Raw genomic sequence first — 14245 nt, 5'->3', positions numbered from 1 at the left:
CTGAAGAGATGTGATTGGTTTTTGGAAAGAAACGGACCAAAATGTAACTTTTTTCACTATTAATTTTGACATCTGCAGTCTTCAGGGTTGCTGCAGAGTTTTTCAAATCAAATGTAAGACATTAAGACCTTTTTCAAGACCTGAACATATTTAATTAATATCATATCCCCATACCAAAACAAACCAACACAATCTCAAAATAAATAATGTATCACAGACTCTTACTTAAACAGGTAGGGGCATACATTCAACATGGCCTAAATAAGTAAAACAGGGTAGGCTATATGCAAGTTTAAAATACTCAAGACATGTTTTCCACATATATATCACATTAAAATTGGTTTATGTACCATTATATAAACAGATACAAATTAGAGGTTGACCGATATTGGATTGTGCTGATTTGATAATGTGTTGAAAGCCAGTTAGTCTGCAAAAGTTTTTTTTTTTTAATTGGTAGCCTATTTTAAATGTTCTTAGTCTTTCCTTCGTGTGATGGAGAGGGCCAGACAGAGGCTACAAGAGTGCAAATTTAATTAAATTCCAGATGCACTTTATGCACGGAAATTTGCATAACTTTTAAGGTACTTTAACTTTGAAATATACTGGGGACTTGTTTGCACTTCATTGCTTCCAGCTGCTCATGCAAACAAATAAGGGATATAAAATGTGCATTTCTACAATAATCTACAATGTATTACAATATAAACAATTAAAAGTAAACATTGTCATATTTCATCAACACTATATCATCATCAATAATCATCAACAGCTGATCTTTATTGATAGCTTGTCATAAATTTCTGATATTGTTTAATGAATGTGAACTGCTCTGCAACAGCTGAAAACACTCACAAGCCCCCGCTTGGAGAAATTACAGTGCTGCTTTTTCACTTTGAAGGATGCAGCACATGCATTTATTTAATTAAATCGTATTCTTTTGAAGTCTGATAATCACGTTAGGTCATATCACGATTCCTGTCTTTCCACCCCCAAATGTAAGACCTTTTTAAATAAAAATTAAGACTTTTGTTATATCATTTAAGATATTTAAGACTTTTTAAGCCGCGGGAACCCTGGTCTTGTTGGCGCGTTCATGAGAGAAGCTTGATTACACTTATTTGAAGTGTAGCTTAAAGGCCCATACATACTCTACGCAAGTACGTGAACGCAGACGCACCTTGCTACGCAAGCTCGATTTCACGCGTCATTGCATTGTGAAATGTGTCAGCGCTCAATTCATAGCACAACGCAAGTACACACTGCATACTGGAATTTCTTCTTTCAATCAACAACTGTCGTGGCGGACTCGGGCAGCAATTTGAGTTGAATCTGTTTGAAAAATATATACGATTTTGTCCCCAGTGCATTCAAACTAACTTGTTTTTTCTCCCTGTCTCTTCACCCACTCCTCAACTATCGACTCATCTACCACATCCGGGCTGCATCCGAAAACGTAGGTAGCCGACTTGCTAATCAGTTAATGGCTTAACTGACAGCTGTTTTGAATGAATGGAACTCTTAAGGAAGCTGGTCTCCAAACAGTTTGAAAAGCCCCTTATTTTCATCCTGCCGCCGTATACAGCCTATGAAGGGAGCATTTTCCTGGTTTCAGCCGCAGCACCGGTTTCGTGGTCATGCCTAAAATATCTATTGCCCTCTTTTGGTCTGAGGTTTGTAACAGCCAGAGCAACGCAAGAGTGCACGTAATGTATGTACAATGGGACCAGGCATTGGCCATGCGCTCGCATCTGCGTTTGCGTGAAGTATGTTTCGGCTTTAAGGGTGAGTAAATTAAAGAATTATTATTTTGGATTAAGAATTATTAATTATTAAACAATTCCTTTAAAGGGATACTTCACCCAAAAATATGTTACAAACCCATATGACTTTAATTATTTTATGGAACACACAAAGAGAAATGTTAGGGACTGGAAGCCTCAGTCACCATTTACTTATTGCATCTTTTTTTCACATGCAATGAAAGTGAATGGTGACTGAGATTGTCAGTCCCTAACATTATGACAAATATCTCACTTCCTGTTCCACGGAAGAAAGAAAGGTCATGCAGGTATGTAAACTCATGAGGTTGAGTAAATCTTAATATTCTTATCCTAATATTCACTAACATCTTATGTAATTATGCTTCTCAAGTAAATGTATTTTGTTTAGATATTTTTACTGGAAATCCAGACCAAAATACTGAATACAAATGCAGTACATTTGATCACAAAATCATGTGTGACTCAGCAAAGTCAGATTAACAAGAGAGATAACAGCAGTATACAGCCTGTGACTCTGCTAAATTACTTGAGGGTCAGGGGCAATTGGGGAAATGGATTCTTGGTGTAGGGTTTCATCCAGACTGACTGCAACAGAGGGTATGCAATCATTTCAGACAGTCCTAAAGCACAAATCCAACTCTCTAAAATGTAAGTGAAACAGAGAAACTGTGGGCACAGTGTTGGGTGATTCTGACTTCCTCAAAAGCCAAATAACAAAACTGAAACTACCAACAAGAAATGCAACACCTTTGAGCACAGACTACATAGTTACTATTAATTTGAGAGAAAGGAAATCCCGTTTTACTGGTCAAGAGTCACTGTTACTTTATAAATGAAATTGCACTTAAGTCAATTAAATTGCATTCTCTAAATTTCATGATAATATAAAATGTAATTATAAGAACAGCTCACAAACATTTAAATTGGATTTGGTAGATAGTGCACTGACAAAGTTATTCATTCTTCCTTTTCTTACTCTGGAATTATGTATATACACTGGCGGCCAAAAGTTTGGAATAATGTACAGATTTAGCTGTTTTTGAAGAAAATTGGTATTTAATTCACCAAAGTGGCATTCAACTGATCACAAAGTATAGTCAGGACATTACTGATGTAAAAAAACAACACCATCACTATTTGAAAAAAGTCATTTTTTATCAAATCTAGACAGGCCCCATTTCCAGCAGTCATCACTCCAACACCTTATCCTTGAGTAATCATGCTAAATTGCTAATTTGGTACTAGACAATCACTTGCCATTATATCAAACACAGTTGAAAGCCATTTGGTTCATTAAATGAAGCTTAACATTGTCTTTGTGTTTGTTTTTGAGTTGCCACAGTATGCAATAGACTGGCATATCTTAAGGTCAATATTAGGTCAAAAAAAGGCAAAAGAAAAAAGAAACCGCCTTCTCTAGAAACTCGTCAGTCAATCATTATTTTGAGGAATGAAGGCTATACAATGCTTGAAATTGCCAAAAAACTGAAGATTTCATATAAAGGTGTACACTACAGTCTTCAAAGACAAAGGACAATGGGCTATAACAAGGACAGGAAGAGATGTGGAAGGCCAGATGTACAACTAAACAAGAGGATAAGTACAGCAGAGTCTCTAGTTTGAGAAATAGATGCCTCACATGTCCTCAGCTGACAGCTTCATTGAATTCTACCCGCTCAACACCAGTTTCATGTACAACAGTAAAGAGAAGACTCAGGGGTGCAGGCCTTATGGGAAGAATTGCAAAGAAAATCCACTTTTGAAACAGAAAAACAAAAAGAAAATGGGGCAAAGAAACAGACATTGGACAACAGATAATTGGAAAAGAGTGTTATGGATCTTAACCCCAATGAGCATTTGTGGGATCAGTTAGACTGAAAGGTGTGTGAGAAGTCCCCGACAAGACAGCCACATCTATAGCAAGTGGTACAGGAAGCGTGGGGTGAAATGTCACTTGAGTATCTGGACAAACTGACAGCTAGAATGCCAAAGGATCTGCAAAGCTGTCATTGCTGCACATGGAGGATTTTTTGATAAGAACTCTTTGAAGTAGTTTAAGAAGTTCTGAACAAATTTTTTACAAATTGTAATAGTAATTTTTGACGTTATTAATGTCCTGACTACATTGTGATCAGTTGAATGCCACTTTGGTGAATAAAAGTACCAATTTCTTTCCCCCTAGTGAACAGTTTACATTGTAAGTGTTAACTCGCCATCTCTCAATAGTTATTTTATGATTGTGTGAGTAAAAGAGAATTAGCAGCAAGCCACGACTTCTTTCAGTTACTCCTTGTATTCTCAAATCTCCGTAACCTACAAAAATAAATATGCGATTGTGGTGACAACTACCAGCAGGCATGTGTTATAAAGAAGAGTGGGTCAGCATTCAGACAAGTGCTTTTGTGCGAGTGTGACCATAAAAGGCATTACCTTAGTGTCCATCCGAAGCAAGAACTGAGCAAGGCCTCTGATTGGTCCAGGCAGTAGAGCCTCCTGTCTGTCTTTGACAAATATCTCAAGGACCGCCCACCATTTGACTAGACTTCGCCCTGTGAAATCTTTCAGCCCAAAATGAACAACCATCTTCTTCAGGACCCAAACTAGAAAATATAACACATATATGCCCATTCAGTTAAACTGTACATGAACGCTATCACACATCTTCACACTTCGGTCCACAGTACTGAAAAATCATCCCAAGTAAAACCTCAAACATAAGCTTACACTCTCAATCACACAACTATTTACCAGCAACAGGGATGGGCAGTAACTGTAAGATCCAGAGGTTGAGCCAGATCTGCACCAACACTATAGCCCATGCAAGCAGCACAAAGTAGATATCACTGGCCTTCTGTTTTGGCATAAGACCCCTGAATTCTAGCCTGCTGCGGCGCCGGGACGACTGAATGCTAAAGACCCCCTTGGAGGAATCCAATGAGTCTGTGAAAAGACGAAGGAAAAATCCACATCAATAATGACCATGGGCCCCAAACTCTCTTATAATCCACATAAATAACTTCCGTCATAATCTTATAATATATACTCATTGGTGAAAAAAGAACATGTTTAACCCTTAAACTCATACCTTGTGTCTTTAGTGACCCGGGACTTCATTCCACCCTCTGTACCTCCATCTATTTTTTTGGACTTGTGCCCACACCTCTTTAGTATTTCTCAATCTCTCTTATAAATAGTGTTACACACACAAAAAAAATGACAAAGTGTATAGGGTCATTAGAGACCCTAAGTATGTAATAGTGTCATGTAATTTATTTATTTATTTAATTTGCACTTCCATAAATTATATTTTTATGATTATTTCATATCTTTATAAATTTACTATCACAGGCTATCTAGTCCTTTGTTTATTACAAGAGAAATTAGTACTATACACTATACTATACTTCATACAAATAAATTTGATATCACGTTGATTTTCTGTGCAACAACAAATTAACTACAGTGGTGAATTATCAGTATCCATTTGCGTGTACACATACATTTTATGCAAGTTATTTCTTACTCAAGGTGGCATGGATGTTTCAGTGATTGACTTGATTTACATTTGATACTGCTATTTGATAAACAAACAAAATGGAAGTATACTGTAGCAAGAACAACACATGGACAGTATGATAAGACTATTGTCATGTGGGTGTTCTACTGAAATTATGGAAGTTGTGCATCTATTTAGACTCAATAAGCCTGAGAAAATACTTGTGTAGCTTATGTGTTATGTGTAGCTCAATATGTTTTTGACAGCCAGTTGCATCTCAGGAAATTTCAGAGTAAAAATCATGAATCCTGTTCTAGATTAGTTGCAATTTCTCTTAAAAATATGAAAAATAAAATATCAAACTATATTTTGTTCTATTATTTTTTAATGTCTTGAAAATGTTACACTATCTGGGCATTTTGTAGATCCATTTGTTATAAATATCAGTGCCGGGTCTCTAAAGACCCGAATATGTAAGAGTGTTTGGTGAAATCCCCATGCATTTAAGGGTGAAGTCAGTCATAACTTCAGGGATCCCTCACTTTTTTAACAATTAGTTTCCATTTTTCCATGACTTTTCCAGTTGTTCAGAAAACTGGATAATGAATTTTAAAACAATTTTAAAGTGATCACATTCACAAAGAGCAATTTCTAGCCAATTGAATATTCTAGAGGAGAGCATAACTAGAAAAATGTATATTCACCAAAGAAACTTCCATTACTTTTTAAGTTTTAATTCATTTCCATTACTTTTTCAGGCTGGAAATTCCTATTATAAAATTCCCTGATATGTCCAGGTTTTACATGACCCCTGTAACTTCAAGCATCAACATGTATTTCAGACTAGGGCTGGGCAATAGAGCTAAATAAATGACAGTATATAACCATATTTTTTGTTCATTTGACGATATTCAATGTGTATCTCAATATTTAAGTATTTGTACTAAAACTGCTTAAAATGAGATTTATGAGATGATTCATTAAAACGAGGAGTCTGAACTGAACTTTTTGCTGCTGAAGTTAAAATATAAGACCCTATTAAAACATTTCTGTCTATATGCTCTCAAACTCGCAAGTTGAGGAAGGATTGCAAAACTAGTGTAATGGTACGGTTTAATGAATATTTAATGGCCAAATAAAAAACTGAGTAAAATCATTGCAATATCCACAATAATTGTTAATTTTACTAATTGTATTGCCATTGTGAATATTTGATACATCGCTCAGCCCTACTTCTAACTTTAGACAAACTAGTCCGTTTCCTTTTTGTCACCTTTGGATTGTTCTTTGGTGCTCTTCTCTTCCTGTATCTTCTCAGCATGGCTGGCATTACTGCAGGAAATTGCCTTGAAGATTGTATTAGCAGCAAAGGACAGGACCAGACCTGGGAGCTCACCTACAGTATACAGAGAAAGGAGAGGATGGGGTTGCACAAAGAGGCATTTAAATTTAAAGTCTAAAGATCAGAGGATGTCAAAAACAGAAGATTGTGAGAGTGGGAGCCTCTGTCTCTTCACCTTTCCCTGAAACAGCAGGCTTTTCCTGAGAACCCACGATAAGCAGTAGCACTACCACAACAAACACAGGTACTCGCCAGGACCCTGTCAGAGAGACTGAAAAAGAAAGAATTTGTAGCATTGCTTCATAAAAACTATTGTTGATCAATGTTGAACTTGTTTGCAAAGTTTCCCTTCTGTCTGTATGTGTATGTGCGTGAGTGTAAAAGCATGATAAAAATGTATGGTGAAAAATACACTGGCGGCCAAAAGTTTGGAATAATGTACAGATTTTGCTGTTTCAGAAGGAAATTGGTATTTAATTCACCAAAGTGGCATTCAGCTGATCACAAAGTATAGTCAGGACATTACTGATGTAAAAAACAGCACCATCACTATTTGAAAAAAGTCATTTTTGATCAAATCTAGACAGGCCCCATTTCCAGCAGCCATCACTCCAACACCTTATCCTTGAGTAATCATGCTAAATTGCTAATTTGGTACTAGAAAATAACTTGCCATTATATCAAACACAGTTGAAAGCCATTTGGTTCATTAAATTAAGCTTAACATTGTCTTTGTGTTTGTTTTTGAGTTGCCACAGTATGCAATAGACTGGCATGTCTTAAGGTCAATATTAGGTAAAAAATGGCAAAAAAGAAACCGCTTTCTCTAGAAACTCGTCACTCAATCACTGTTTTGAGGAATGAAATTGCCAAAAAACTGAAGATTTCATACAAAGGTGTACACTACAGTCTTCAAAGACAAAGGAAAACTGGCTCTAACAAGGACAGAAAGAGATGTGGAAGGCCAGATGTACAACTAAACAAGAGGATAAGTACAGCAGAGTCTCTAGTTTGAGAAATAGACGCCTCACATGTCCTCAGCTGACAGCTTCATTAAATTCTACCCGCTCAACACCAGTTTCATGAACAACAGTAAAGAGAAGACTCAGGGGTGCAGGCCTTATGGGAAGAATTGCAAAGAAAAAGCCACTTTTGAAATAGAAAAACAAAAATAAAAGGTTAGAGTGGGCAAAGAAACAGACATTGGACAACAGATAATTGGAAAAGAGTGTTATGGATCTTAACCCCATTGAGCTTTTGTGGGATCGGCTTGACTGTAAGGTGTGTGAGAAGTGCCCGACAAGGCAGCCACATCTATGGTAAGTGCTACATGAAGCGACGGGTGAAATGTCACGTGAGTATCTGGACAAACTGACAGCTAGAATGCCAAGGATCTGCAAAGCTGGCATTGCTGCATGTGGAGGATTTTTTGATGAGAACTCTTTGAAATAGTTTAAGAAGTTCTGAAAAAAATGTTTAATTGTAGTAGTAATTTTTCACATTATTAATGTCCTGACTATACATTGTGATCAGTTGAATGCCACTTTGGTGAATAAAAGTACCAATTTCTTTCCATAAGAGCAAAATCTGTACATTATTCCAAACTTTTGGTCGCCAGTGTACATTTGCATAAAATACAATAGTGGTCAGAAACCCAGAAGTTAAAACAGGTTCTGGCCTTTTGGCTATGCCCAGAGTAATACTGAAAGAAGACATTAGTCTTTTGTTGGACAACATACGACAGACAAATAAAGACATAAAGATGTATACACATCTACTGTTCATCTAATGTAAATATAAATACAAGATTTCATTAGTCGAGTCACAGGAGATAGGTGCTGCAAAACCCCATTGATTCTCACACAAGAGGTTATACATTAACTCACACATGAGTATATATAGGTGTGAATGCATGTTAGACATACTGTATGGGAAGCTGAAAGTTCAGTGAATGATTGTTTAGGGTCTCCTTAAACAGAACACATTGGTTGAGTGTAAAATGACAGCACACAATAACTAAATACACTCTTACAGTATGAGACATATTCAATTCATCTTACAATCCCCATGAAACAGCTCGAGGAGTGTAGTTTTCTTTCTTGTGTTGACATATTTCCTATTGACATAGCTTTTAGTTGACTTAAAAGCCATGACTAGCTATTGCTGGTTAGAAATTGTGGTATTGGAGGAAGAGACATTCTCAATTTTAAAGAGCTTTTATTTGACTAAATAAGTGAGTCGACATTATTTTTGGTCCATCTTCTCTGAAGAGTAAGACTGTAACTTTAATGTGTGTGAAAGTTAACTTTTAGGAGAGCCTTATAGCTCATGGACTAACAGCCTCAAATCTTTTTGATTTTAAACTAATCTGTACAACTCTGTTTAAGCAATAATAAGAATTAGTGTGTACACAATCCATGTAACAGAATAGGGATGTGCCAGGGCGGTCGACTAATCGACCAGTCATACAATAACTGACTAGTCGATTAGTGGAGTCGAGTACTAACATAAATATTTTTATTGGTGGTGGTTTTAATATGAGACATGTTTCTCAAATTAATTAAGAGTTGTAACCTTTCAGAGAGCCTTTTTTTGCATGAAATCAACTTGCTGTGCTTAACAGTGAACAACAGTCAGCACAGTAAAACCCTATGCAAGAAGTTTTGTCTCTTTAATGCTTTAAGTTTAGTCCTTTTATGTGCTGCTATAAAAGCAAAGCGCTGAATCAACAATACATTTCGAGACGATCACTGTTGCAGATTAAATCCTTTGCTGTGAGTAATATTCCTGTATTTGTGAGGTGCTGTGGAGAGATTGAAGTCTTTTGCTGATTCTGTCTGACACTGCTTAAAGGGATAGTTAACCCAAAAATGAAAATTCACTCATCATTTACTCACCCTCATGCCATCCCAGATGTGTGAGACTTTCTTCTGCTGAACAAAAACGAAGATTTTTAGAAAAATATCTCGGCTCTGTAGGTATACACAATGCAAGTGAAAGGTGGCCAGAACTTTGAAGGCCCAAAAAGCACATAAAGGCAGCATAAAAGTAATCCATACGACTCCAATGGTTTAATCCATATCTTCAGAAGTGATATGATAGGTGTGGGTGAGAAACACCTAAAGTAATTTTTTAATATAAATTCTCCTCCATGCCCAGTAGGTGGCAATATGCACAAAGAATGTGAATTACCAAAACACAAAGAATGTTTAAGTGAAAGTGGAGAATTATAGTAAAACATTACTTAAATATTGAACTGTTTTTCACCCACACCTTTAATATCGCTTCTGAATTTAACCAATGATTTAACCACTGGAGTCTTATGGATTACTTTTATGCTGCCTTTATATGCTTTTTGGACCTTCAAAGTTCTGGCCACCATTCACTTGCATTGTATGGCTCTACAGAGCTAAAAAAAATAAATCTTTGTGTTTAGCAGAAGAAAGAAAGTCATACACAACTGGTGGTTGACCGTGATAAATCGGCCGATATTCTGACTTTTTTCAGTATCGTAATTGGCCGATAAATTTTCCCGTTTGGCCGATTTGATTCTTGAGGGCGCTGAAAATCACCTGCTTGCATGTGAAACGACTGAAACATGTAAACGACCAGTCACAGTTCGTTCTGTTGTGAAGTGCCATTGTGTTACTACAATAATAGACCAGTGTGCAACACAGTGTCATTTAAAAGGTCCGCATGTCAGAGCCGCGCCAGATGCCTTTGAGCTCATAATGTTAAAATGCTCGCCTGTTTCATTCTCGCTTTCTCTCCTCAACAGTTCCCTGTAACTTTTAACTGTCTTGTCTAATGATAAAAGGCAAATATCAATAATACTAATATCATATACCGTCTGCAAATATGCGCACATCTTGTTTAAACAGATTTAATAAACAAACCTCACAAAATTTGAGCAGATCCAGCATCCTGTGGAGCATTCATATACTGTATCTTCCTCTAAAGCACGTATTCTATCAGCCTCTCCTCAGGAGTTTCCTGTTACTTTTAACTTTCTTTTCTAATGATAAAAGGCAAATATCAATAAAAGTTCTATTATATACTATCTGCAAATATGCAGATATCTCATTTAAACAGATGTAATTCACGAAGCTCACAAATATCCAGCTTTTTCTTCCCGTCGAGCGCTCATCTATTATCTTCCTCTGAAGCACGTATTCTATCAGCCAGAATCAAAACTTCAGGATCAGGATCAAAAGTTCCTCTGATTCACAAATCATGGCAGTCACTCCATGACAATCCAAGTAGGCGATCCAGGCTGTTTAAACTGTCATGAAATTGCTGCTCGCGCTGGATGCGCACGAGCGCGTGAGTGCAACTTTAAAGTAAAAGCGCTTCACGTGTGTTATGAGTAAATGATTTATTCACTATGTACTGTATGTACAATTGGTTTGATTCCGTTTTTTTTGAGAAAATGCGATTATGCGCACATGCCATCCATGGTTGTTGGACTATTGCGTGTACTGTTATTTCCTTCTTCCTAATATATTAACAATTTCTTCATGTGCAAATTAATTACTAAACTTTGATGACTAAACAGAAATCAGAAGAAACTGCTATCTACCATTTAAAATACAATATTCTTTTTTTTTAGATTATTTTTTACAAAGTTAAAGTTTTGTGTGAAATTGAATAAATAAGGTGCTAAATAAGGAATAGGAATTTTATGTTTACGTTATTTACTATATTAAATTGTGTGACATATCGGCATTGTATTGGCCTATCGGCCACCCTGCTCTCTGGATATCGGCATCAGCCATTAAAAAAACCCATATCAGTCGACCACTATATACAAATGGGATTGCATGAGGGTAAATGATGAGAGAATTTTCATTTTTGGCTGAACTATTTAGGTTTAAACTGCTTGATGTCATGAACTATATGTGTACCCGCAATATTAAGCTCTTCGCTTTTGAATGTGCAGCGAGGATCGCCCCGAAGCCCTCCGGTTACATTGAAGCACGTCATTCTGCGTTCAGGATGTGCATAAGAGGTTTCATTCCGCTCAGTTTTGGAGCCTTACTTGTTTTTTTCTTTTCTTACTTTGATAGTTTTGTGCAACTAGAGGTTACCATTATTTTGCCTATTTATTTGTTGAATATACAGTATGTTCGTTACCATGTTAAAGTGCTGGGTTACAGTACGTGAACATAACGGAGCCTAAATACACATTATCCTTAATGGTCGTTCAAACAACCGATCGACTAATCGTTTATGAAAATTGGTAGTTTTGCACATCCCTAATACAGAACAATACAGTTTTTCTGATAGCTCACTGGAACATGACTAAAGATTTGAACTTAAAACCCTGTATTATTCATTTTGGTGATGCAGGCTAACTTATGTTTTTCTTTAGTATTAACTCTCAACAGGGAGGCTGAATGGCACATAATACCCCAACAGATTTATACACCCCTTCCAAACAAGAGGGTCTTACCAATGTAGAAAATAAGAGCTGTCCACATGGGCACAGACAGTGCATGCAAGTAACCTTCCATGCCAGGCGTCCACTTAAATGCCACAGCCAAAACATAGCCCACAACTAAAGTGCCAACCTAAAAAAAAGAGAAAGAATATGTTGGGATCTCTGGTAACATAAGAGCTACTGTGTCTACACCAGACATTTCCCACTGATCTATTAATAATCACAAAACCTTCAGTATGTTCCTATTCATGAACCAATGTGAGGGTGTATTAATGCAAGCCTTTGTGCAGTCTTAAGAAAACAGGCAATCAGGATAGTTTGGGGTTCACTCGAGTTTCCTTGCAATGAAGCGATCACAAGGCTCTACTGGATGGTAATTTTGTTAGGTAATTACATTCTGGACTACAAGCAGACATCACATGGCCTGTAAGAATTAAATTAAGTCCCACATATAGGTAAAAAAACAAGCTTCATGTGACTGTGAGCACACATTAAAATTAAAGATTGAATGGTGAGAACATTAAGTCAGGGGGGAGCTTTGTCTTCTAGGTCTTGTAACCTTAATAAGAACTTGGAATATGTTTTTATGGAGCATAATCTTGGCTGTGCAACATTATGCAAATCTTTTTAGAGGGAACTTCATATGCCAAGTTGTGTTCGGAATAGCATATGCATAGTTTTTGTATATACACATCTTTACACGTGGTCAGGTCATCAGAAGCCAGATTTGCAGTGAAAATATAAGGTTTTCTGTGGGATAAAAGACCACTTTCACCTGCACATCTGACAGGAGGCATGTCACTGTCCCATTCACGTGTCATGTATACTCACCCACACAGTGCTGAAACAATCCAGGCTGAAACAGATGATGGTGCATACATGGCTGAGTATCACCTGCATGCCAATAACACTCCAGAACAGATATAAGAAATAAAGCAGGGGTACGCCAGCCCCGATTGCCAACAACACATTGAGTCTCTTTATGACCAGTCCACCCAGCGTCTCCACCCCGTAGTTCACACACCACACCGGTACCAGCAGAGTCCCCACCACTATCGGCGTACCGCTGTCCTGCAGCCTGCTGAGCCAAGAACGTCCCAGCCGGGCGAGCGAGTACTTGAACGGGTGCAGGAAGGTGCCGCACAGCACTGCCCACAGCAACGGCCGTAGAAAAGCCTCCAAGATGAAGTAAACCAACACGGCCGCTCCGCAACAGATCGCCACGAAGATCATTGCTCCAGTGTTGTAGAAGGCCTGCTTTATGTTTTTGTCGAACTTCAGAGAAGACTGCTGGCACAGTAGTTGGCTAACCATCCCGACTGCTGGCTGCACCGTCTCGCTGAAGGAGACGTAGTGCGGCCGGGTTGTGCGCGGGGTGGCAGGGGCAGGGGCAGCGGCAGCGCCTGGACCCGGGTCCTCAGTGTCTGCCATGGTCGGTGGCGTCGCTCCGCTTCTGTCCGGTGGATCCACCATCACATACGAAACTGCGTGTCGGGCAAAAAGTGACGCAATAGTAAGGACGCTGTCTGGGAAATGTAGTCAAAGTCAGAATGTTTTTTTTTTTTTTTTTTTTGTATGTATATCAGACAGTCACGCGAACATGACCCTTGTTTTGTTTTACATGGCACCGGTGGTCACATGACATTACACGACAAGCAGTAACAGACATCAACAAAAATATTAACATATAAATGACAACCACACTCCTGTGTTTGAACTCAACTCAGTCATTTTTTTTCTCAATAAAAGTGTTACTCCTTAAGAACTGAAAAGTAATACTGAAACATGTATAAAATCATGACCACTCAAATGAGACTTTAGTCATGTCAGTAACGTTATAAAAGCGGTTTTATTGCACATGGTGAGGGTCCCCTGTATGGGCTGCCCACGTGCTGGTACATCTCACGCACTGTATGGGTGAAGCAACTTTCGTCACCATCACTAAAACTACATTCGGAGATGACCAGGACGTCCTACAGGACGCTGTAATAGCTACAGGACAGTTGGCTTATTAACCAGTTACAACTATGCAAACAATTAATTAGCTTAAATTCCCTGTGAAGTGCCTTGAAGAGCTCAGTTTGATTTGGTGTTTTGAAGTATTTCCTACTGAAACAGGAAGTGAGGATGAGACATGTGAAATGACTCATCCTATTTTTAAAAATAGACAATAGGCTTTAGTT

General features: G+C 37.8%; 1 protein-coding gene across 2 annotated transcripts in view; it reads right to left on the bottom strand.

Moving 5' to 3' along the window:
• LOC127453909 (transmembrane protein 245-like) overlaps positions 1-13567 on the bottom strand; it is a 44231-nt gene extending 30664 nt beyond the window's left edge. The window contains exons 1-6 of one of the 2 annotated variants that reach the window (XM_051720675.1): positions 12894-13567; positions 12075-12192; positions 6798-6893; positions 6554-6676; positions 4533-4724; positions 4215-4384 (exon numbers count right to left, since the gene is read on the bottom strand). In XM_051720675.1, coding sequence (XP_051576635.1) covers positions 4215-4384; positions 4533-4724; positions 6554-6676; positions 6798-6893; positions 12075-12192; positions 12894-13535 — 1341 coding nt within the window. In that variant the 5' untranslated portion in view covers positions 13536-13567. The remainder of the gene's footprint in view (positions 1-4214; positions 4385-4532; positions 4725-6553; positions 6677-6797; positions 6894-12074; positions 12193-12893) is intronic. The other variant, XM_051720676.1, reaches the window with a different exon arrangement.
• Positions 13568-14245: the final 678 nt, after the last annotated feature.

The sequence above is a fragment of the Myxocyprinus asiaticus genome, chromosome 16 (genome assembly GCF_019703515.2).
Source record: "Myxocyprinus asiaticus isolate MX2 ecotype Aquarium Trade chromosome 16, UBuf_Myxa_2, whole genome shotgun sequence".
Lineage (NCBI taxonomy): Eukaryota > Metazoa > Chordata > Actinopteri > Cypriniformes > Catostomidae > Myxocyprinus > Myxocyprinus asiaticus.
This window is presented reverse-complemented; position numbering and strand designations above follow the sequence as displayed.